This window comes from Lepidochelys kempii, chromosome 5 (genome assembly GCF_965140265.1).
Source record: "Lepidochelys kempii isolate rLepKem1 chromosome 5, rLepKem1.hap2, whole genome shotgun sequence".
Taxonomy (NCBI): Eukaryota; Metazoa; Chordata; order Testudines; family Cheloniidae; genus Lepidochelys; species Lepidochelys kempii.
Genome location: NC_133260.1, coordinates 128,893,606 through 128,916,649, shown reverse-complemented (window position 1 = coordinate 128,916,649; position 23,044 = coordinate 128,893,606). Strand labels below are relative to the sequence as shown.

The following is a 23,044-nucleotide window of genomic DNA, read 5'->3' as shown; positions in this document are numbered from 1 at the left end:
TAACTTAAGGCTTTGCCTAGAGGGATTCTCTGTGTTTTGAATCTGATTACCCTGTAAGATATTTACCATCCTGATTTTACAGAGGTGATTCTTTTACTTTTTCTTCAATTAAAATTTTTCTTTTAAGAACCTGATTGCTTTTTCATTGTTCTTAAGATCCAAGGGTTTGGGTCTGTTTTCACCGATGCAAACTGGGGAGGATGTTTATCAAGCCTTCCCCAGGAAAGAGGGTTTGGGAGGATTTTGGGGGGAAAGACGTTTCCAAGCGGGCTCTTTCCCTGTTATATATTAGTTAGACGCTTGGTGGTGGCAGCAATAAAGGCCAAGGGCAAAAGGTAAGGGGAAGTTTTAACTTAAGCTGGTAAAAATAAGCTTAAGGGTTTTTCATGCAGGTCTCCACATCTGTACCCTAGAGTTCAGAGTGGGGAAGGAACCTTGACAGTCCCTTCAAAAAAAATCAAGAATCTTTCTTAATATGAAAAGGAGTACTTGTGGCACCTTAGAGACTAACAAATTTATTTGAGTATAAGCTTTCGTGAGCTATAGCTCACTTCATCGGATGCATTCAGTGGAAAATACAGTGGGGAGATTTATATACATAGAGAACATGAAACAATGGGTGTTACTATACACACTGTAACCAGAGCGATCCCTTAAGGTGAGCTATTACCAGCAGGAGAGCAGGAGGGGGGAACGACCTTTTGTCGTGATAATCAAGGTGGGCCATCTTCAGCAGTTCACAAGAACGTCTGAGAAACAGTGGGGGGTGGGGGATAAACATGGGGCAATAGTTTTACTTTGTGTAATGACCCATCCACTCCTAGTCTCTATTCAAGCCTAAGTTAATTGTATCCAGTTTGCAAATTAATTCCAATTCAGCAGTCTCTCATTGGAGTCTGTTTCTGAAGTTTTTTTGTTGAAGTATTGCCACTTTTAGGTCTGTAATCGAGTGACCAGAGAGATTGAAGTGTTCTCCAACTGATTTTTGAATGTTCTAATTCTTGACGTCTGATTTGTGTCCATTTATTCTTTTACGTAGAGACTATCCAGTTTGACCAATGTACATGGCAGAGGGGCATTGGTGGCACATGATGGCATATATTACATTGGTAGATGTGCAGGTGAACGAGCCTCTGATAGTGTGGTTGATGTGATTAGGCCCTATGATGGTGTCCCCTGAATAGATATGTGGACACAGTTGGCAGCGGGCTTTGTTGCAAGGATAGGTTCCTGGGTTAGTGGTTCTGTTGTGTGGTTGCTGGTGAGTATTTGCTTCATGTTGGGGGGCTGTCTGTAAGCAAGGACTGGCCTGTCTCCCAAGATCTGTGAGAGTGATGGGTCGTCCTTCAGGATAGGTTGTAGATCCTTGATGATGCATTGGAGAGGTTTTAGTTGGGGGCTGAAGGTGATGGCTAGTGGCGTGCTGTTATTTTCTTTGTTGGGCCTGTCCTGTAGTAGGTGACTTCTGGGTACTCTTCGAGCTCTGTCAATCTGTTTCTTCACTTCAGCAGGTGGGTACTGTAGTTGTAAGAATGCTTGATAGAGATCTTGTAGGTGTTTGTCTCTGTCTGAGGGGTTGGAGCAAATGCGGTTGACAGAGCCAGAAGAGTACCATCACACAAAGTAAAACTATTTCCCCATGTTTATCCCCCACCGTTCCTCAGACGTTCTTGTGAACTGCTGGAAATGGCCCACCTTGATTATCACTGCAAAAGGCTGCCCTCCTGCCCCCCCCCCCCCGGTAATAGCTTACCTTAAGTAATCACTCTGGTTACAGTGTGTATAGTAACACCCATTGTTTCATGTTCTCTATGTATATAAATATTTTCCACTGAATGCATCCGATGAAGTGATCTGTAGCTCACGAAAGCTTATGCTCAAATGAATTTGTTAGTCTCTAAGGTGCCACAAGTACTCCTTTTCTTTTTGCGAATACAGACTAACACGGCGGCTACTCTGAAACCTTTCTTAATATGTAAAGTCTTGCATATGTAATGAACGGGGTCAGAATTGCAGTATATGTATTTCTTACCAGCAATGCAAAGTACAACCAATTAAATATTTACTGTTTATATTTTATAGTTAAGAGTTTTTGAAGATTTCTTCCGACCCCAAATATTTTCCTCTGCAGTGCCTTGTCTTCATAATAGCACCAAACCTCTTTTATTGGCTTGAAAATAATCAACATTTAGAGGTAGAGGAGCTATAGGTTTGTGTGGATCTCAGATACGTCCATTGCTGCAAATCACTGTAATACTAACTTGAGTTCAATTTGGTTTATTTTAACCAAATTTGAAAATAAACACTTTTTTTAGGTTAAAGAATATGATAAATGAGCTTTAGAGGAGGAAAAAGACATTGGCTTAAAAATCAAATGTAATTTCATGGTTGTATTTTTGGGTGCACAAGTATTTCACTAAACTTTTTAGTGGTAGCTTACAGTGTATGAACGTAGGTGTCATGGTTAAAATCTGTGTGTTTTTTTGGACAAATACTGCATTCATTTTATTTGGACAGCAGCTACTGCAAGTGCAATGATACTGTAGAAATTAATCTATATTTCATGTATTCAGGCTTTGTATTCTAAGCAGATCACCCAAAATGACTCTAAGAAAACTTCATAGAAGCACAACTCCCGTAGTGCTTGTTTGTCTTTTGATCTGCCTTTATGATGTCTGAAAACATGGGATCCTTCCAAAATAGGATGTAAACTTTGGACTGAAAGTAGAAATTTATAACATAAACAAAGCTAGGTAACACAGCTGTAAAAAGGCTTTTCCTTGAGAACCTTTTGTGGTTCTGATCTGATATGTCTGTCGTGTGTGTTCTGTTGCTACACTTGAATTTGGAGATGTCTACACAGCATCTCTATAGCAACCCAGAGACGCACATTCCATGCATCTTTTGGTTGAAGTCTGACTACTTCTCAACTTCTGTGTGTAACTGGAACCTACTCAGGAAGGGTGTGTGGTTTAGTTTAGAGCTGGGAGCTAGACTAACAGGGCGTTTGTTTCCTCAGACGTGCAGATGTGGTGCTAGGAGAAAGGAAGTAAGCAAAGATGTCTTGTTGAACAGCCTAATCAGACTTCAGATCCCTAGCTAATTTCCTCCTGGGGACAAGCACTTGAAATTTCCCACGTGGGGGCATAGCTTAGTCGTGAGAAAAGCAAATGTGCTGAGATAGCTCCAGAAAGGAAGGTTTAACATTCACAATTACAGAGCCCTAGAAAATCTCTCTGTGGCTGGCAAGCTTTGGCACATATCTGGTGCATGTTTCAACTAAAAATAAAAGCTACAAATGGGCAAAACCAAAGTACAGTCTGAGACATGTCTTGTTTTTGAAGCCATCTGTTTCCATCCCACAGGCAGCTTGAATTTTCTAGACCCATTTAAGCAACTAAAACCATACACAGGGAATGCTTACACCTCTAAGATGGAAGCCATTCAAACCTGCTGGACCCAAAATTCCACGCATTGGATGTAAAGATAGGAACCGTAAATATGAAGCTATTGGGTATGTATAATAAAGTGGGACATAGGAGTTGCTGCTTTGCAGAGGGCAGTCCCCCATTCTGTAGATATCACCTGCATTCCTTGTTCGTAGACGTTTGACCTGACATCTGGTTGTATTAAAACATGTTTTGTTTGAATGGGCTTAGGATACCAACTGATCCAAATTGTTCTGTTTGATTGCCTATCCTCCTCATTATTTACTACTTGGCCAATTTTTGTGTGATTTTTTTTTTTTGTTTTCAAATTTTGTAAGCAGTGATTTATATTTACTTCCAGATCATAGATGAAGCTGTTGAATAGCATTGGGTATAATACAGATCCCTGTGGAACCCCACAAGAAACGCATCTGTTCAGTGACAATTCCCTATTGACAACTATTACAGAAAATAGGAATCTTTTTTGCATGTTGGTTGTATCAGTTACCCAGCAGCAAATGCCATCTGAGTAGAGTATCTTGTTATTTAGAGTTCTCAACAGTTGATTCAGGGCCTTTTTGTTAATGTTCTTCTCTAGTCCTGGTAGTATGTAGCAGATATGCCTATGGAGGTTTCTACTTTTGTGCTTAATTTCTTATCCTTAGACATAGACTGTTATCTTGTTTTCCCACTGGTCAGTTTTTGGACAACATTACCCCATGTTCATCCTTTTTTCTTCTCTTGCTCTTTTTGGTTATTCCATCTCAAAATGATCAGCCATCCATACTGTTTTCATTTATTGCTCCAGCCATCTCCACACGCAAAGTCAAATTTGTATCCGCATCTGATCTGCAGAAAGGGCTCATGGATATAAAGCGGGCATCCATGGATTTGCAGGGCTCTATCCAGGCACTCAAAAATCCAGATCCTCTTCTGAAATTATCTCTGGAGTCATTCCATTTTAAGGCAGCTTCTTCCTTTCTCACCCCTTACCTTGAATTTTCCCTGTATGACTATGCTGAGCCTTACATAACTCTGTCCCTCACTGCTGTGACCTTGTGTCAGTCTCAGTTTTGCCTCCTTCATCACACTATGGTCTTTCATGCTGTCCTCTACTCATGACATGGCCTTCCTGAGCTGGTTCGCAAAGACACTGCTCTCCCTCCTGCAAACCCACTTCTTTCACAACTCCTACAGGAAACGATATCACTGAGTTATCTACTTATCAATTGACCTGTACTTCCTGAATAACCTCAGTTCTGTAGATGGAAGTATTCTATACAAAACTATATATAGAAACCCCAAAACAACAAGCTACTAAATAATGTATGTTACCATCTCCTTGATCACTTTGTTTTTATATTGTCTCCCTTTGCCCCATCTTTTGTCTCTTGTCTTTTTAGATTGTATGTTTGTTGAGGGTGGGGCTGTGTGTGGAAACACCTTTGGGTACTACTACACATTTTTAGCTGAATTGTAATGGACTGCAAATGGCTTTCAATGAAGTGCTACCCCCTTCTCTCTTCTTTGTAAATTATATCACTCTCTGTTAACACTGCAGTTATGAAAATAATCCCACCAAGTTACAGCACCGCTCACTAGATCATAATCTCCTTTTTGTTTTGCTTCTAGTTCTCCCCCTCTCCCCCTGACTAGAGTGAGAGAATTCCTTTCTGTTGGAACGTGGTCTGAGAGTGATCCATTTGTATTTATGTTCAGCATTATAAATGCCCTTTATGCTGATGTTAGTCATCTTGTTTGTTCCATTCTAAATAACACTTGTGTGGTATTAGTTAATGTTAAACACATCACTTGCTGTATAAAAATAACTTTGTTTAACGTTTAAAACCACAAAAATTGAGAACTTTGACTTAAGGCCACCACATCTTCATTTAATGCATGCCTGAAGTGCTTGCTTATTGTAGATTGTGTGAGGCATTCAGAATTTACCACAACAGTGGGTAGTTGCATGAACCCTACTGTGCGGTTAAATGCAGATGGACAGGGACAGGCTGAGAGAGGTACCAAAATAAAGAGCTAGGGATGCAGAGAAATGCAGGTAAGCCAAGAACAAGTGGATTGCTTAGTGTTTTTGTCATGGTGGTGGGGTAAGGTGGGGGACATTATATTAGGTTTTAGGTCCTAATGTATTAGCTCTATTTAACTGAAGTGATAGTTTAAGAGATTCAGAAATAAAACTCCAGCTAAAATGTAGCACTCATCCCCTTATGTTTGTAAGGATTTGTGAAGAGAGGTTTCCCAAGGGCATAAAAACTAATGAAATAATTCCTGCTCTGGTTTCTGTGCCATTAATTTATATAACTGTAGTCTCTCTTGTGAATGGTGATGAAAAGGAGTTAGCCAGTGCCTCAAGTTCCCCAGGGTAGCTGATCCTATAAAACCTCCCCAGTGAAATCCTGCTCCTTTTGCAAAACTAGGCAGGAGCATAAGGTTAAAAATACCCTTCAATACATTTAAGAAAAATATATCTTGGTGTCCTTGCTGCCTTTGTCCTCTGTCATTCTGTTTCTTTCTCTCTCTCTCTCTCTCTCTCTCTCTCTCTCTCCTTTTTACTCCAAAATCGCTCCTGTATTAGCAAATGCCTTGAGCTTTGATGGAAACAAAATTGAAGCTTTCCTGTATTTTTCATTAAAAGCTGTTTTTTTTTGTTGTTGATAGGAGCAAATATGTTCTTTACTTGAAAAATAGGATTTTATATATATCCTTAACTTCATGCACTGTGAATAGTCTCATTGACTTAACTGTAATTATGGAACATCCCATTCAAGTGTGTGCTTAAGTCTTATTAATCCAGTGTACTTAGATGTTCAGAAAGACTTTGACAAGGTCCTTCACCAAAGGCTCTTAAGCAAAGTAAGCAGCCGTGGGATAAGAGGGAAGGGCCTCTCATGGATTGGTAACTGGTTAAAAGATAGGAAACAAAGGGTAGGAATAAATGGTCAATTCTCAGAATGGAGAGAGATAAACAGTGGTGTCCCCGATGGGTCTGTACTGGGACATATGGCCCTTTTCTAGTGGAAAAGTTCACTAGCCGTCTGAGGCTCGTAGGGAAGCAAAGTGAAAGAGCTGGTGAGAAGGAGCTCTGACATATCCACCCATGTACAACAGAAATATCCAACGAGTCTGAAGTAAAAAGGAGAGAGAGAGAGATCCCAACACAGGGGGAAGGTAACAGAGATCGGAATGGTTGAGAACCCAGCCCATGGGACAGAGTCCTGGCACAATGCCAGGCCTTCCAGCAAGGTTCTACATAACTGGATGGATTCTGAGCCCTGGACCAGCAGAGATTAATCACAGCCCCTAGCTTGAGGATTGCTGGGGGCAGGGGCAGAGAATGGCTTACCTGGCATGTTTACAACCACTCGCAGAACAATATCTGAAGGAAGATGCATCTCTTTTCACAATTTACCACCATGCCAAAATCATTGAGCATCATCAGGGTCCTGGAACACCTGAGTCCAGCCTAGCCCATCATCATCCAGGTAGAGAATTAGGCAGACACCTAATGTGACTACTGCAACCCACAACCACAGGGCCAAGGGCAAATTGAAGAGCAAATGCAATGAGCTAAAAATGCAGCTGTCCAGAAGAAAATCTAATGAAACTCTGATAGGCTTAAAACATAGGAGAATGGGAAGACAAGTGTCCTACAAATCAATGGATACTAACAGTCTCACAGATCTATGGCCACAAGAAATGAATGAAGACACCATTGTTAAATTTTGTTATCTGTCAAACCAATTCAGTCATTTTAAATCTAGAATCAGCCTCTGATCTCCTCAGCTTTTGAGGACTACAAAGTACCTGGGATACACTGTGTTGCCCTCCAATTTTTGGAAGTAAAAAGGAGAGGCCTATTTGTCCAAACTGGTGTCAGTTATACCATGGCAAAAGGAATGCTCATACCTGACTAATTGTTTCCTGTAATATGCAGGCTTAGTATGGACCTAGCTAGCAAACCTAGTGTAGATTAGCCATATATTCTCTCTAGCTCTGGAGGTTCTTAACTGGGAATCTTGCCTGCAAGTTGTGAGGAGGAGCGAGACATGAAAAACCTGATCTGGATTGGATACAACTGGGCTGACTGACAGATGAAGACTCATCCATTTGTCTGTCCTGGTGGTGTTGCATCATGGAAAACATCAAAGCAAGAGAAATTTATTTTTGATACCTTGAAATGAGTAAATCCTAAATCATAATGGAAATGGTGATTCTCAGCATGCCCTGTGGCCTTTTTGAGGCTTTAACAAGTCAAGCCAGCTTACTATAACTGAATTCTGCTTTTATGAATCACTGTTCAAGTACGTTATTGCACTTGCTTGACTGTCAGTTCAATATCATTTGATTTCCTGCTGTATTTTTTCTAGCAAAAGTGTCTGAAAGGGAAACAATAATGCCTTCTCACTGACAACTTTGTGTAGATGTACGACCACCCCCTTAAATGTATTGCTTTCTGGTGCATACACTGTTGAGAAGTTTGCAATATTGTGAGTCTGACCTTCCAAGAGGCAGTAGGTGGATTTTGGAAAGACCATGGTTGTGCTTGTATGGCCTTCCATTTTAAACGTGAAGCTCCACATTGGTGCGTTAGGTAGCAGGACAGGAGAACGCCAAGAGGGAAAGGGGTTTGTAGAACATGAGTATTTTACAAATGTGCTTTTTGTGTATCTGGGTAAACCCAAAACTATTTCCTCAACCTCCTTCTTGCTATTGGAGGGGAGAAGGAGCACTTTTTCTGCTTCCCAAACCTGCTCAAGAGCTCCCTGGTTGCTAGGAGTTGGGATGGTGGCATCTCCATTACTTTGACATCCCTCAGGTATCTGGCTGCAGCGATAGAGCTGTGCATCTCCAGTACTCAACTGCGGCTCTGCTTTCTGGCAACTGGAAGGGGAATGTTTCCCCTGCACACACCCTTCCCCAGCCCCCCTCTCTTGGATTATTCTCACCAATGAATAGCATCAGTGACAGCCTTTTGTGCTGCTCTGAGCTTACCCCAGCAGCAGAAAAATGTAACTTAGCGCAGTTGGGTAAGTTTCCGTGCTGTCCTCAGGGTTCTGAACAGCAACTGTAAAAAAGTGATAAGATGGGTCATTTTTCTCTCTGTTGTAGCTTGGGAAAGCTCTGAGCAGAAGCAGAGGCACTGAAGCTATCTGTGGACTTAGGAAGACAACACTGCATGAGGTTCTGTTCTGTTCCTATTACGTATTCACAGTAACTTAGATTGTTTTTTGCTTTTATTTGATGAAGGCTAATTTCCGCAGAAGTTGCTGGCACTCACCTGAAAACCCTTCTAAAAAGATGGCGGCTGACCTTGTAGGAACATTTTTAAAGGGACAGTTGCAGACTTGTGGCAAAAGCCTGAAATCAAATGTGGTGGTACTTCCCTAAGATGGAAAATTGACAGCACCGAAGGCCTATCAGACTCCTAAGGATTATAAAATCCCAAGAGACCAAAGTCAAGGGGCAGTGGAGGGAATACTATGGGTGGGAAGAGAACACTCCTTGGGACAGCCCAAATAGTTGCTAAAACGCAGTTTAGGTAGAGACACCTTGAGGCTAGTCCCCATTGTCAGGCTGAAGGGAGCCCTGTGAGGTGCCTGAAATTAGAGTCTTTTGTTTTATCCAGAGCATTTGCTTTTTTCCTTCTTTGTGGAAAATAGCTGAATGTAACTGCGCGCTGGCAAGGCTAGTACAATATAAAGAGATCAGAGCTATATGACAAATGTAAAAGTTAATCCCCCATGCACCCAGTGGAAAGAAAACATTACTTTGTGAAGTTATCCATAAATATCCCCATATCCATTAGCCTGAAAGCTCCAGCCCATATAAGGCAATCTGTTGGCCGTCTCATGTTTTAAGAAAATCCACCTGTTTTGCCACTTCTAGCTGATCTGGTCCCCAGCTTTTCTCATCAAAGCAGTTAGGTTCCAATTATCATTATCCTTGGTGCTCCAGAGCCAATTCCCACGGGAAGAGAAAATTCTAGAGTAGAAAGAAACGAACAACTCAAGAAATAAAGTTGTAAAACCGACTGAGCTGTAAAATTAACATACAACACATTCAATGTTTTGTACCAGATCATCTGCTCATAACAATGAAACCTCTGAACAGAGGGAGCATGCTAGGATGGGGTTGGGGAAGGAGACAATCTAAGCCAAATACTGTTAGCAAAAACGTGAGAATCATCCTTTTCAGTGCTTTCTTTTGATTGAACTGTGCTGCTCTGTCTCACTGTTCCTGGTGCATGCATTTTACTCTATCATACTTTCCACTGATTAAAGAACGAGATTATCTGTTGTCGATCGTATGTTGGTGTCACCTTGCACAACAGCATGGAAGTTTGTTTGCTCAGGAACTTTGTTAGATTTCTCTGTTACTGAATCCATTTACAGATGTTTGTCCTTTTAGATCCCCCTTCCCTTCGGTAACTAAGTATTTTGCAGCAGCTACAAGTTGATGATATTCCCCTCAATTGGCACCCAGGCTAATTGCTATAATTTCTCTTTTTGTTTTAGAAACATAGAACCATACAGTTAGAAGGGACCACAAGGGTCATCTAGTCCAGTGGTTCTCAACCTTTCCAGACTACTGTACCCCTTTCTGGAGTCTGATTTGTCTTGTGTACCCCCAAGTTTCACCTCACTTGAAAACTACTTGCTTACACAATCAGACATAATACAAAAGTGTCAGAGCACACTAGTACTGAAAAATTGCTGACTTTCTCATTTTTACCATATAATTATAAAATAAATCCACTGGACTATAAACATCATACTCACATTTCAGTGTGATACTTGAGAGCCTGTTTTTTCACTTGTGAATGGTGAAGCAACAGCAACAACTAAGTTTTTCTCCACACTGTGTGTTCCTAGTCTGTCTTGAGGGCAGTCGTAGCAGAAGACAAGACTTCACAAAGATACGTTGACTCAAAAGGTAACAGAACTTCCAAAGCCTGGCTCCCAAGGCTGGTGTGCTCTTTCTGTACTAAACATCAGAACTGGGTTACTGTGAAGCAGTGGTTCTCAACCTGCAGGCCCCCTGCGGCCCAATCAGCACAGAGCTGCGGCCCAATCAGCACAGAGCTGCGACCCATGTGACATCCTCAGGGCCATACAGGTAGTATTGGATACGGCCCACAGTGGTAAATAGGTTGAGAACCACTGGTGCAGAGGCATTAAACTTCATTTGCAGACTACGATCTGAAGATAGCTCAAGAAGATGTTCTTGCTGACTGGCAGAGAGGTTACTGCTGCTAACATCTGACAAAATGAATGCGTTTCTTACCCAGTCGAGTTGTGTTGAATGTTGGGGAAATATGACTTGATCTCAGATGTCAAGTAAATAATCTTCTATTATTAACTCAAGTTTCGCATGGTCTCGCTAACCTCCATTATCGCTCACTGGATCCAGGAGACTGGTATGCCGCCCTCGACTTGAAGGACACGTATTTTCATAGGAGGGGATGATTTAGTTGGGGATTGGTCCTGCTTTCAGCAGGGGGTTGGACTAGATGACCTCCTGAGGTCCTTTCCAACCCTGATATTCTATGATTCTATGATACTATTCCTTTAATTTTGGTCTGCTCAATTTCTCCTATGCAGACATCAGTGACATACGCACGAAGCAGTGAAAAACGGATCAAGTCTTTGTCTCCACATTTGGACTTCCCGAATTCAGTTTTCTCAATAAAAGCATTCACTTTGTCATAGAGATTGAGTGTCAGTGTCATGGCCTTGCATCAGGACAAATGTAGATCATTCAGCTTGCTAAATATATCTGTGAGCTAACCACACAGTATGGTCAAAGACAGAGGCGAAGAGGGGATGAATGATCAGAAAGAAATGTTTGTGAACCTGTGTGCGTGATACAAACAGTCTGTCTAGTACTTTTGCTCTTGAAAGCCAGCTAACCTCTGTGTGAAGCAACAGTTGCTGATGTTCTGACCCCATCTCTTCACAAAGAATGCGAAACTGGTGAGCATTGAGTGACCTGGACTTGAGAAAGTTGACTGTTTTGACAGACTCATTTAAAACTTCATGCAGCTCAGAACTCATCTTTTTTTGAAGCAAATGCCTCCCTGTATATGTTACAGTGCACCCACTGCAAGGCAGGACTTTCTTTCCTGATCCTAGCCTTACTCTCCCGGTCATTGCAGCAGTCTCCGTCAGTGCAGAGGAATTTGCATAAATTCAAACTCATATAATGATCAGAAAAAAAAAGTCAGTTAGTTTAAAAGTGTCTTCTCCGGTTGAGTTTGCCTTTATACTTTTTCAAAATAGTCCATGCTCGTTGATATGAGTGGTTTCAGGGTATCGAATGTAAGCAATCAGCTGAGCATCTCCACTCATATTCACGGACTCATCAAGCTGAAGGGCAAATGTTTCTGCCATTTTAAGTTTCTCTGCAAGTTGAGAGACAATATCCTCAGCCATTTCTTTAATTCAACAACACACAATGTCATTTGATCAGTGTACTTTCTTAAGAGAATCGGAAGCTTTTTTTTTAATCAAGCATGGTTTTTCTGCAAGCGCTCCAGGGGCAGGCAGAATCAGACTGTCTGCAATTGTGTACGGCTTCTCTGATTTTCCTACAAGAAGGGAGACCGCATGCAAAACTTCAAGTGCTTTTGTAGAAATAGTTAAAGCTGCTTTCATTTTAAGCTGGCAAATCTGAAACTCAAAGTTTCCTTTGAAATAAATTCTACTGGCTCATCTGCGTGCACAGGGCGTTTTGTCTTCAAATGTTATTGCAAATGTGCCAGCTTCAGACTATTGTTTGATAGCACAGTGGTTCGCTGCTTGTGGCCCAATCGGCACACATTCTCCTATTATCAAAGTGGACATTAAACCCACCAAACTAGAGAAGCTGCCAGTCTTCTTAGATCACTTTGTGCTTAGGTTCATTTCTGGTTGGTGTGAGTCACAAATGGGTTTGAACCCCATTTTTGAGTTTTCGTATTTAATATATTTAAAAGGCATCCCTTCTTTTCCACTGGCAAGGTCCCCATCATTTCCCTCCACATCAGCCATCTCCTCAGAGGTGCCCCATGTGGGACTCAATTTGGATCGTATCATTGATTTACATCGGGGGGTTTGTTATTGAATGATGTTTGCTGAGTTTGCAACATTCTGAAGCTTGGCTGTCTGGAGCAGGAGGGCACTGTATCATTTTAAAGAAATATTTAGTTTCTACTTTAAAAAATATCAGTTCTCATAAAGGCGGTAGGTTTAGGAACAGCTGCAGTAGTATGGTGCAAATTGAAATGCCTTTCGCTTGCCCTATATTCTTAATGGTTTATTTGGGCTGGTGATACACAAAACACAAGAGTTGCCATAATTATGTCTCAGTAAAAGAAATATTTCTGTCTTTGGATGTACTGTTAGAATTTCCTGTCATCTTTTATCAGGTCAGCTTGGCAGGAAGTACTGGAAATGTTTTCTGGTGCATACTGTATTTCAATGTTTTTTTCATGTTGATAAATACAAATATAGAAGAGTTGCAGTGACATGGTGCTTCTTACGATTTATTGTGTTGAGTCCAAATAGAAACACTGTGTCAGATTCTCAGCTGGTGTAGATTGTTATAGCTTTCCTGAACAGGGTTGTCAGGTGACCGGTTTTCAACTGGAATGCCCGGTCAAAAAGGGACCATGGCAGCTCCAGTCAGCACTGCTCACTGGGCCGTTAAAAGTCCGGTCAGCGATGCAGTGGGACTAAGGCAGGCTCCCTGTGGCTCCCGCAAGTGGCTGGCATGTCCAGCTCCTACACGTAGGGTGGCCACGGAGGCTCCACACGCTGCCCCTCCCCCAAGTGCCGTCTCCACTCCCATTGGGAACCGTGGCCAATGGGAGCTGCTGGGGCAATGCCTGGGGGTACGGGCAACGTGTGGAGCCCCTGTGGCTGCCCCTGCACCTATGAGCCAGACATGCCAGCCACTTCCGGGAGCTGCCTGAGGTAAGTTCTGCCTGGCAGGAGCCTGCACCCCAAACTCCTGCCCCAGGTCGGAACCCCCTTCTGCACCCTAACTTCTTCACAGAGCCCGCATCACAACCCCCTGCCCCAGCCCTGAGTTCCCTCCTGCACCCTAACTCCCTCCCTACACCCCCCCTTGCACCCCAAGCCACTCATCCCTGGCCCCACTCCAGAGCCTGCACCATCTCTGGCACCCCAAACCCTTGGCCCCAACCCAGAGTTCCCTCCTGCACCTGAACACCTCATTTCTGGCCCCACCCTGGAGCCCTCACCCCCTCCCACACCCCAACCCTCTGCCCCAGCCTGGTGAAAGGGAGTGAGGGTGGGGGAGAGGGAGTGACGGACAGAGAGGGGATGGAGTGAGCAGGGGCGGGGCCTTGGAGAAGGGGTGGGGCAGGGGCGGGGTCTTGGTGAAGGCAGGGGCTAGGGTGTTCAGTTTTGTGCGATTAGAAAGTTGGCCACCCAATCGCTGAAGTTAATGGAGGTATGCTGGTTTATACAATCTGAGCATCTGGCCCTTCATCTGTAGATTATTTTATGTTTGCTTTTAAAGTTTATAATATTTTAGTATACGCTAATGCTATATACTATACTATGTGATGTTGTAAGTGAATTTCTTAAATTTCATTATGCTGTAGCAGAATATGTTGAAACAGATTCATATAGTGATTGTGACTTCTTGTGAAGTTCTGTATTTTTTAGCTAACTTGCTCTCAGATTTGATGACCTACTGTAACAGATTTAAGGCCTTGTTGATGCACTTAAAAATTAATTCCTGCCGCTAAAATTGAAGCGCATGGACACTTGCATACATCTGCTTTTTTGAAGCAAACGCTCCAGTCCTGCATTGTCATCCAGGTGCTGCACCCGTACAAATGACAGGATGGGACTGGGGCCTTAGCACGTGTCCAGAATACGTCCAAAACAATCGCAGTGATGCAAATGTTAAGCATTTATGCATTATTCCTCTTAAAGTTGTATTCCATGCTTTATCTCTTTGCCCCTCTCCTGGACCCAGACTTCAGGGAACGCTGCCTCTTCTCCCTGCCTTCCCAACGTGTCCTATAGTCACTGTACGTCGGGAGCTTCCTTCTGTCCCACAACTGCTGGGCTCACCCTATAAAAGGCATATTTCCTTTGCTTCAGGAGCCTGCTCCTACCCTCTGGCCATTAGCACGTTTTGTTTCAGTAAACTGTTCTCTGTAGTTGATGGGGTTTGTGCAGATGGAAAAGGAAGGGCTTGACCAGAGCAGATGGTGTTCAGAAGCAAACAGGACTGCATTTATTGCTGATTCCTGCCAGGAGGGTGGGCAGAAGATTGCCATACGATGAATAAATGAGGGCTGCCTTATATGGAAGCTTGTGGATTTATGAACATGTTGTAATAGGAAATGGGCTTTTAAAGGTTAAAATGATTTGAATAGGGTTAAAGTGAAAACAAAGCTAAAGCTTAAAATTTACGTATACAGTAGGAATATGCAATGGTTAAATGTAAACAGTAAAGGATTAGAATACATTACATAGGAAAGGTGAAGGTTAGATTAAAACCTATTAAAATATATGTGAGTGTAGTGTTACATTTCACAGCAAGCTAGATTTATGAAGGAGACCAAAAAACAAAACAAAACAGGCAGTGGTTAAGTGTGGAGGCAAGCATCAAAAAGAGATTTAAATCTGGATTAAATTTCTTAAAATACAATAAATAACCCCGTTCCTTCATCTATAAATGTTCGCTATAAATTGGCTTACTGAGAATGCAGGTTCCTTGGGACAGTGGATGGGGTTGTTTTATGTTTAGATGGTACCTAGAACACTTTTAGGCAGTCATTGAATCAAAAATAACATTCAAGATTATCTTCTGTTTTGCGATCACAAGTTTGAGTGTAATGTATTTTATTGGTCTATTCCATTTGCAGTTGTCTTTGGTTCGTTGGGTTATGTGACTTTGGGAGAGGATATGGCAGGAACATGGCCCCTGCTCACCAACACTAGGGTGCATTGTCATATGAACATGAAAACAACAAGGAACCTTGAAGACTAACAGATTTATTTGGGCATAAGCTTTTGTGGGTAAAAAACCCACTTCTTCAGATGCATGGAGTGAAAATTACAGATGCAAGCGTTATATAATGGCACACGAAGAGAAGGGAGTTACCTTACAAGTGGAGAACCAGTGTTGACAGGGCCAATTTGATCAGGGTGGATGTGGTCCACTCCCAATAATTGATGAGGAGGTGTCAATTCCAGGAGAGGCAAAGCTGCTTTTGTAGTGAGCCAGCCATTCCCAGTCCCTATTCAAGCCCAAATTAATGGTGTTAAATTTGCAAATGAATTGTAGCTCTGCAGTTTCTCTTTGAAGTCTGTTTTTGAAGGATTTTGTTGAAGGATGGCTACTTTTAAATCTGTTATAAAATGTCCAGGAAGATGGAAGTGTTCTCCCACTGGCTTTGTATGTTACCATTCCTGATGTCCGATTTGTGTCCATTTATTCTTTTATGTAGGGACTGTCCGGTTTGGCCAGCGTACATGGCAGAGGGGCATAGCTGGCACATGATGGCGTATATCACATTAGTAGACATGCAGGAGAATGAGCCTCTGATGGTGTGGCTGATGTGGCTGGGTCCTCTGATGGTGTCGCTAGAGTAGATATGGGGACAGAGTAGGCAACGTGGTTTGCTACAGGGATTAGTTCCTGAGTTAGTGTTTCTGTGGTGTGGTGTGTAGTTGCTGGAGAGTATTTGCTTCAGGTTGGGGGGCTGTCCATAAGCGAGGACTGGCCTGCCTCCCAAGGTCTGTGAGAGTGAGGGATCATTTTCCAGGATAGGTTGTAGATCGTTGCTAATGTGGTGGAGAGGTTTTAGCTGGGGGCTGTAAGTGATGGCGTGACCTGAAATTTAGCCTTTTCCTTATGTTGTTTTTTGTTGTCCCTGTAATTTAAGCAAAATGGATCCAAAGATACTATATAAGGATTCATTTTTTGACAATTTCTCTGGTGATCATATGTGAAAAACCAGAGTAAAACCATAGGGCCTGATTCTGTGTTGCTCTGAACCTTCTGTAGTTATTGATGCCAGTGAAAGTGGGTGAAAATGCTGCCATTCTGATTTTGGTGGTATATTAAATCCACTTTCACTGCCGTAAATGTCTGCGTATTGTGCGGGACAACTGAGAGTGAGGCCCTTGGTGCTTTCATATGCCATCAGACTTGAAAAAGACCTTTAATGTTTAACTTGTATGCTAGAAATACTCTGTACTGCAGGACTTTGCTAATCCTTTGATGTTATGATCCAGATAAACATTGCAGGTCTTCCCACCTTTGCATGTTTGATATTAGAATGGTAGAGAGGTTTCATATTGTGGGCTAGGCACTATTAGACTTGTAAGAAGTCTTTGCCTCAGAAAGCAGTCCTTGACTTTTACAAGATATTTTACAGAACATGTGTTAGTATATTGGTATAAATAAAACAAAACTGCCATTGCCAGAATAAATGAACAAAGTACATTCTGTGATGCATTATACTTCAATTCTTTGCTCATTTACAGAAGAACATTACTATTTGCACTAATGACTGGGGAGCTGTTAGTGACTGAATTTTGCAAATTAATAGTAAAAGCAAGGATAGGGTATCCCAGAATTCCCTTTGTTAATCTGTCATTCTATCATTTTTGAAAAGTGGTTGGGAGAGACCTGTGGGTTTTTTTTTCCCCCTAGTGAAATTTATGGGGTATGCAGATGAGCAAAGCGGAAGTCAATGAGGGGTATGCTGCTTGCTAAAACACAAAATCCAATCATTCACAACAGGTGGCCCAGTTATTCATGAAAATTAGTGGGTTCTACTGTAATCACTTCATGCTGGAGATTGAGTTTCTTTGGTGCCGAGTCTGTGACAAGCGCTGAAATGGCTATTTCTAATAAGTTCATGTAACCCACTGGTGAGGGTGTTACAGCTCCCCCTGTGTGCCAGTCCATAAAGTATATGCTGTACAGTCACCCATTTCAGAGGCTTTTCTCTTTAGTTCAAGCCGTAGCAGCTCATACTTTTCGTCTGGAGGGTCCCAGTTCAGTCCCTGCTGTGTCATCCAAGATGGTGAATCTAGGAACAGCCATACTGGCTCAGACCGGGAGGAGTGGTAGATACGCTGGAGGGGAGGGATAGGATACAGAAGGACCTAGACCAATTGGAAGATTGGGCCAAAAGGAATCTGATGAGGTTCAATAAGGATAAGTGCAGGGTCCTGCACTTAGGACGGAAGAACCCAATGCACAGCTACAGACTAGGGACCGAATGGCTAGGCAGCGGTTCTGCAGAAAAGGACCTAGGGGTGACAGTGGACGAGAAGCTGGATATGAGTCAGCAGTGTGCCCTTGTTGCCAAGAAGGCCAATGGCATTTTGGGATGTATAAGTAGGGGCATAGCGAGCAGATCGAGGGACGTGATCGTTCCCCTCTATTCGACATTGGTGAGGCCTCATCTGGAGTACTGTGTCCAGTTTTGGGCCCCACACTTCAAGAAGGATGTGGATAAATTGGAGAGAGTCCAGCGAAGGGCAACAAAAATGATTAGGGGACTGGAACACATGAGTTATGAGGAGAGGCTGAGGGAGCTGGGATTGTTTAGCCTGCAGAAGAGAAGAATGAGGGGGGATTTGATAGCTGCTTTCAACTACCTGAAAGGGGGTTCCAAAGAGGATGGCTCTAGACTGTTCTCAATGGTAGCAGATGACAGAACGAGGAGTAATGGTCTCAAGTTGCAGTGGGGGAGGTTTAGATTGGATATTAGGAAAAACTTTTTCACTAAGAGGGTGGTGAAACACTGGAATGCGTTACCTAGGGAGGTGGTAGAATCTCCTTCCTTAGAGGTTTTTAAGGTCAGGCTTGACAAAGCCCTGGCTGGGATGATTTAACTGGGAATTGGTCCTGCTTTGAGCAGGGGGTTGGACTAGATGACCTTCTGGGGTCCCTTCCAACCCTGATATTCTATGATTCTATGACCAATGGTCCATCTAGCCCAGAATCCTGTCTCCGGAGCTTCAGAGGAGTGTATAGAACTTGTGATGTTCATATCAATGTTTGGCCAGGATTCAAGAAAGCACTTGAGCATGTGCTTAAACCCGCTTGAGCTTCCCTGAATTGGGACCAGAGGATCTGATTCAAAACCCATTTTGAAGTGCATGAGAGTACTTCCATTTACTCCAGTTAGATCAAGTCCATAAAGCCCACTCCAGCTTCCACTGAAATCAGTGGCAAAATAAATGGTACAGGGGTTGGGCCATAGTGCATTGGCTCCATGTCATAAATTAATCATGTTTGAATTAGAAAATAAATCCATTGATGTCTTAACTTTTCGGCTGCCGTTCATTGAGCCTGCTCCTGCCGAATACCTAGAGAGCAGTTGTTCTGGGTGATTGGCAAATGCAAGAAGAGCTCAGAAAAGATAAACAAAAAAAGAAATGGAATTGTGTGGAATAGCTCAGGTAGGGGACAAAGGCATTTCTGCATGCTTCTGTAGAAATCCCAATTTATGATTAGTTGTTAATGTTGTAGCAGCCAGAGACAGTAGTCCTGGTTGAGGCCTCATTGTGCTAGCTGCTTTCAAATGGAGAGGTAGAAACAGTCTCTTTGCCAAAGAGCTTAATCTTAGTATTAAAGTCTTTGGTTGCCAAAGCGCATTGTGGGGCATAGGTGAGAGAAGGGGTTTGCTTTATTTCTTAGTATCATAAGTGGCTCTGACTCTGCCTTCTATTTGCATGTGAATCAGATACACTGCTTGCATAATATAGGATGGGTCTCTGATCTGCCTGGCTAGGTTTCCTTTTTGGAACCAGCCTTGAACTCTGCCTTCAGGGCTGGGAGGAAATGCGATAGGATGTGAGCAAGTGTGGCACAGTCGAGCTTATAAATAGTTTGTTTCGCTAGAAGGCTTACCACAGCTCTGCAATAACACACAACAGTTCCCCCTGGCATCTCCCTCCTTCCTGACTCAAGGGCAAACACAGAGTACAGTTGATTTCTTGGCAAACAGAGTAGTTCTGACAAGCCACTGATACTGTAGATACATGGCCACTCCCTCAGTTTCTCCTTCCCTCTCATGTCCCATACCTTTACCACATCTCAGGCCCTGTCCCTGTGTTGCAATGGTGCCCAGTATGAGACAAAAGGGTGGACCGGGGCGGGGGGGGGAAATCGGGTCAGTTACAAACCATAAGTGCCCCAAGCTTCTGATATGCATCCATTGAAGTGAGCTGTAGCTCATGAAAGCTTATGTTCTAATAAATTTGTTAGTCTCTAAGGTGCCACAAGTCCTCCTTTTCTTTTTAGCTTCTGATAGCCACATGTTCCTTTGTCATCCTGTGAAATGCCTAAGTCATGTTGGTACTTACAGAAAATAGCCCAGATTTTCAAACATGGTTGCTATTACCCACTGTGGCAGAGCTCCGACCTTGTTCCCATGGGTCCCGCGCTTCCAGGGGGTTTATGCTAGCTTCAGAGGCTCACTGCAACCCTCCACGCAGCCCCTCTCTCTCTCTCGGGCCAGGGATACAGTCTACTGAGCCCTTTTCATCATAAGCCAGCAATGGAGGTTGGTGAGAGAATTCCCACAGTCTCTGTTGCTCCTACGGCCTCATGCCAAAACACTTTAGCCTCCTATCCTGACAGGGGCCTGTTTTCCCCTCCCAGGAGGTGTTTCTATAGTGGTGGGTTGGGGGGAACCCGGGCCCGTCCTCTACTCCGGGTTCCAGCCCAGGGACCCTAATGGTAGCAGCTGTTGGCAGCCAACCTTTCACTGCCAGAGTTGCTATATTTCCCTGGGCCACTTCCCCACAGCTCTCCTGCTTCTCCCTTCTTCACCCTAACCTTAAGGCTCCATTACCAATGATTTGCGGATGTCTTCATTAACCAGCCCTTCAGCTGCACTTCCGCTCCTCTCTGCCTGACTGGAGTGAGCCCTTTTTATATTATCAGAGGGGCCTTAATTAGAGTCAGGTGGTCACATTAGCTTAATGGCCTCACCTAACTCTTTGCAGGTTAATTGGAATCAGGTGTTCTCATTAGCCTGGAACAGCCCCTGCTCTGGTCAGTCAGGGAACAGAAAACTGTTAATCCAGTGGCCAGTATATTGGCCTTCTGCTCCTCTGTTGAACCCGACTGGCTTAGAGGGAGGAGGGAGACTGCTGCTCCTGCTGCTGGGCCTTGGGCCCTTGCTGCTGCCGCCACTGCCCCTGCTCCAGCTGCTCCCCGGGCCGGATGCCATCCACCCACCCCCCTTCTCTGCTACCTGGTTGCTGGCTAGCTGCTGGACTCCCCCACCCACCCACCCTGGGGTGCTGCTGTTGTTACTACTCCAACTACAGCCCCATTGGGGGGGGGGAGCTGCTGGCCCGCGCCCCAGAGGGGGGGAGTGAGGGACCCCTACCCCAGCCGTTGCTGCTACCGCTGCTGTGGACACCACCATCAACACCACCTGTGAGGGGTCCTCTCTGCCTGCCTGGCCACCAGGCTGCTGCCTGGAGCTGCTGCTGTTGCCTTTGCTGCTGCCCGAGAGCTGCCGGACCCCGAAGGGGGAGGGGACGAGGCCATTTGCTGCTGGGGGAGCGCACAAGGACTCTGCAGACCACTGTGGAGGGGGCTTGAAAGCTGAGTAACTTTTGGACTGTGCTTTTGTGGTGGGGGTCCTGACTGTGTTTGTGGGGACACAGGGAGTGTGGCGTGGAGCCTGCCCCCTAGTCCATCAGTGTGCCCCCCCCAACCCCCCCCACCATTGGAGCTGCCCCCTCCACCACCCCCAGTGGACACTTACCATCTGCCTCAAGCTCCTGCTTCTGGGACTCCGCTGCTCGCTTGGCCTGCCGCCCCCTTTCACCACCTTTTGGGCCTGCAGCAGCAGCCAGGCCGCACTGACTCTTTTGCAAGCGCCTGTGGGCGCACGTGCCCCCCCTCGCCCCATCCTGGACTGACCCCCTTCAGCAACCCCCAGCTTTGTCCCTGGCTCCCTGCCCCATTTTGCCCCTTGCAGCCTTTTTGCCCTCCCCTTTACCCCAACACCTCGCTGGCTTCAGTTTGTTTGCCTGCCCCGCCCTTCTCCCTCTGCAGCCCTTGCTTGTTTGCCCCGCCCTTGCCTCTGAAGTCAGCCCCTAGGTTCCGTGTCCTGCCTCCAGCCTGGTTCTCCCCCCTCCCCATGTGATAGCCCTGCCCTGATTGGCCCCTTATTCAGTGCGCCCATGCCCACTCCCATGCGCTTGTGTCCTTCCCCTGTTTGAGTTTGCCCCGATCTCACTGCACTCCCCGAATGTTGTTATGACCCCCCTCCCCTAGTGCAGCTAGAGGAGCCGGTTTTCTACTCTGAGTCGGTGACTGTCCCCCACAAGCCCTCGAAAGCCCCCCGTCCAGCCCATCCCCTTTGGCACCCTCCTCCCCTGCCTGCAGCCTAGCGGGGAGGAGTGGTTGACCTGCCTCCCCTTTCCCCTCCTCTTTCTGGTGTCCTTCCCTCCCTCCCTCCCTGATCATTATGGCAGGGGATCCGACGGGTGGGGCCCCTCCAGCAGCCCTAGATACCCCTCCCCCGCCTGCCCCTCCGTCACCCCCCCCAAGCCTCTACCTCAGCCGCCGCTGCCAAACCACTTGTCACCGCCCCCACTGGGGCGCCGGCAGCGGCGGGCACCGGGGTGACCTCCGTTCCTGCCACGTCCCCCCCCTTAGATTCTGGGGTAGCCCCCCCAGCCGGCGGGAAGGGCCAGGGTAGGAAGAAGGGGAAGGGCCCTGCCAAAAAGTCCAGGCCCTCCATGGCAGGGACTGCCCTCACTGCCGCGGCCCCGCCACCGGCCGCAGCCTCCCACCCTGCTGCTCCTTCCACCAGCTCTGCGGGTGTCCCTCCCCCGGCCCCCAGGGTGTATGCCCAGGTGGCGGCAGCCCCCCCGCCTACCGTTACGTCATCTTTCCTGCCCGCCGCCTCCGCTACCAGCTATAGCGGCCGGGGCCTCTTTCCCACCATGACCAGGAAGCACGGTGTCCGTTGCCTCCTGGTGCCCGCTTCGCCCCACGTGGAGACCTACGTGCGGGCGTTGGCGAGGGCGATGGGGCCCACGGCCATTGTGGCGGCCTCCAAAATGTACGGGAAGGTGGTCTTCTTCCTGGCATCGGAGGCCGCCGCCCAGGAGGCGGTGGAGAAGGGCCTGGCGGTGGGGGGCGTGTTTGTCCCCCTCGATCCGCTGGACGACCTGGGTGTCCGCCTGGTCCTGACTTCCATCCCTCCCTTCTTTCGCAGTGCTGCCCTGTTACCTGCCCTCTCTACCCTGGGGAAGCCCATCTCTGTTTTGAGCCCTCTCTCCTTGGGCTGCAAGGACCCTGCCCTCCGTCACGTCCTCTCGTTCCACCGGCAAGTGCAGCTGCAACTGCCGCCGGCGGAGCGTGACGGAGAGGCGCTTGAGGTGTCCTTTTTGATCCCCTACCAGGGGGCCCACTACAGGGTGCATTATTCCACGGGGGAGGCCCGGTGCTACCTCTGCTGGGCGATGGGGCACGTCCGGAGGGACTGCCCCTTGGCCCGGCAAGGAGAGGCATCCGGGACCCCCGAGCCCCGGCAGGCACTGGCCCCGTCATCGCCGGCACCCCTGGCTGCCTGGCGC

At 45.6% G+C, this 23,044-nt stretch overlaps 1 protein-coding gene across 4 annotated transcripts in view; it reads left to right on the top strand.

The window, feature by feature from the left end:
• DGKQ (diacylglycerol kinase theta) overlaps positions 1-23,044 on the top strand; it is a 172,716-nt gene that overhangs the window by 6,031 nt on the left and 143,641 nt on the right. Inside the window, exon 2 of one of the 4 annotated variants that reach the window (XM_073345803.1) lies at positions 3,366-3,514. The exons of the other annotated variants lie outside the window; for them this stretch is intronic. Within the exon in view, the coding sequence (XP_073201904.1) occupies positions 3,502-3,514 (13 nt within the window). The 5' untranslated portion in view covers positions 3,366-3,501. The remainder of the gene's footprint in view (positions 1-3,365; positions 3,515-23,044) is intronic. 4 annotated transcript variants of the gene reach the window in all.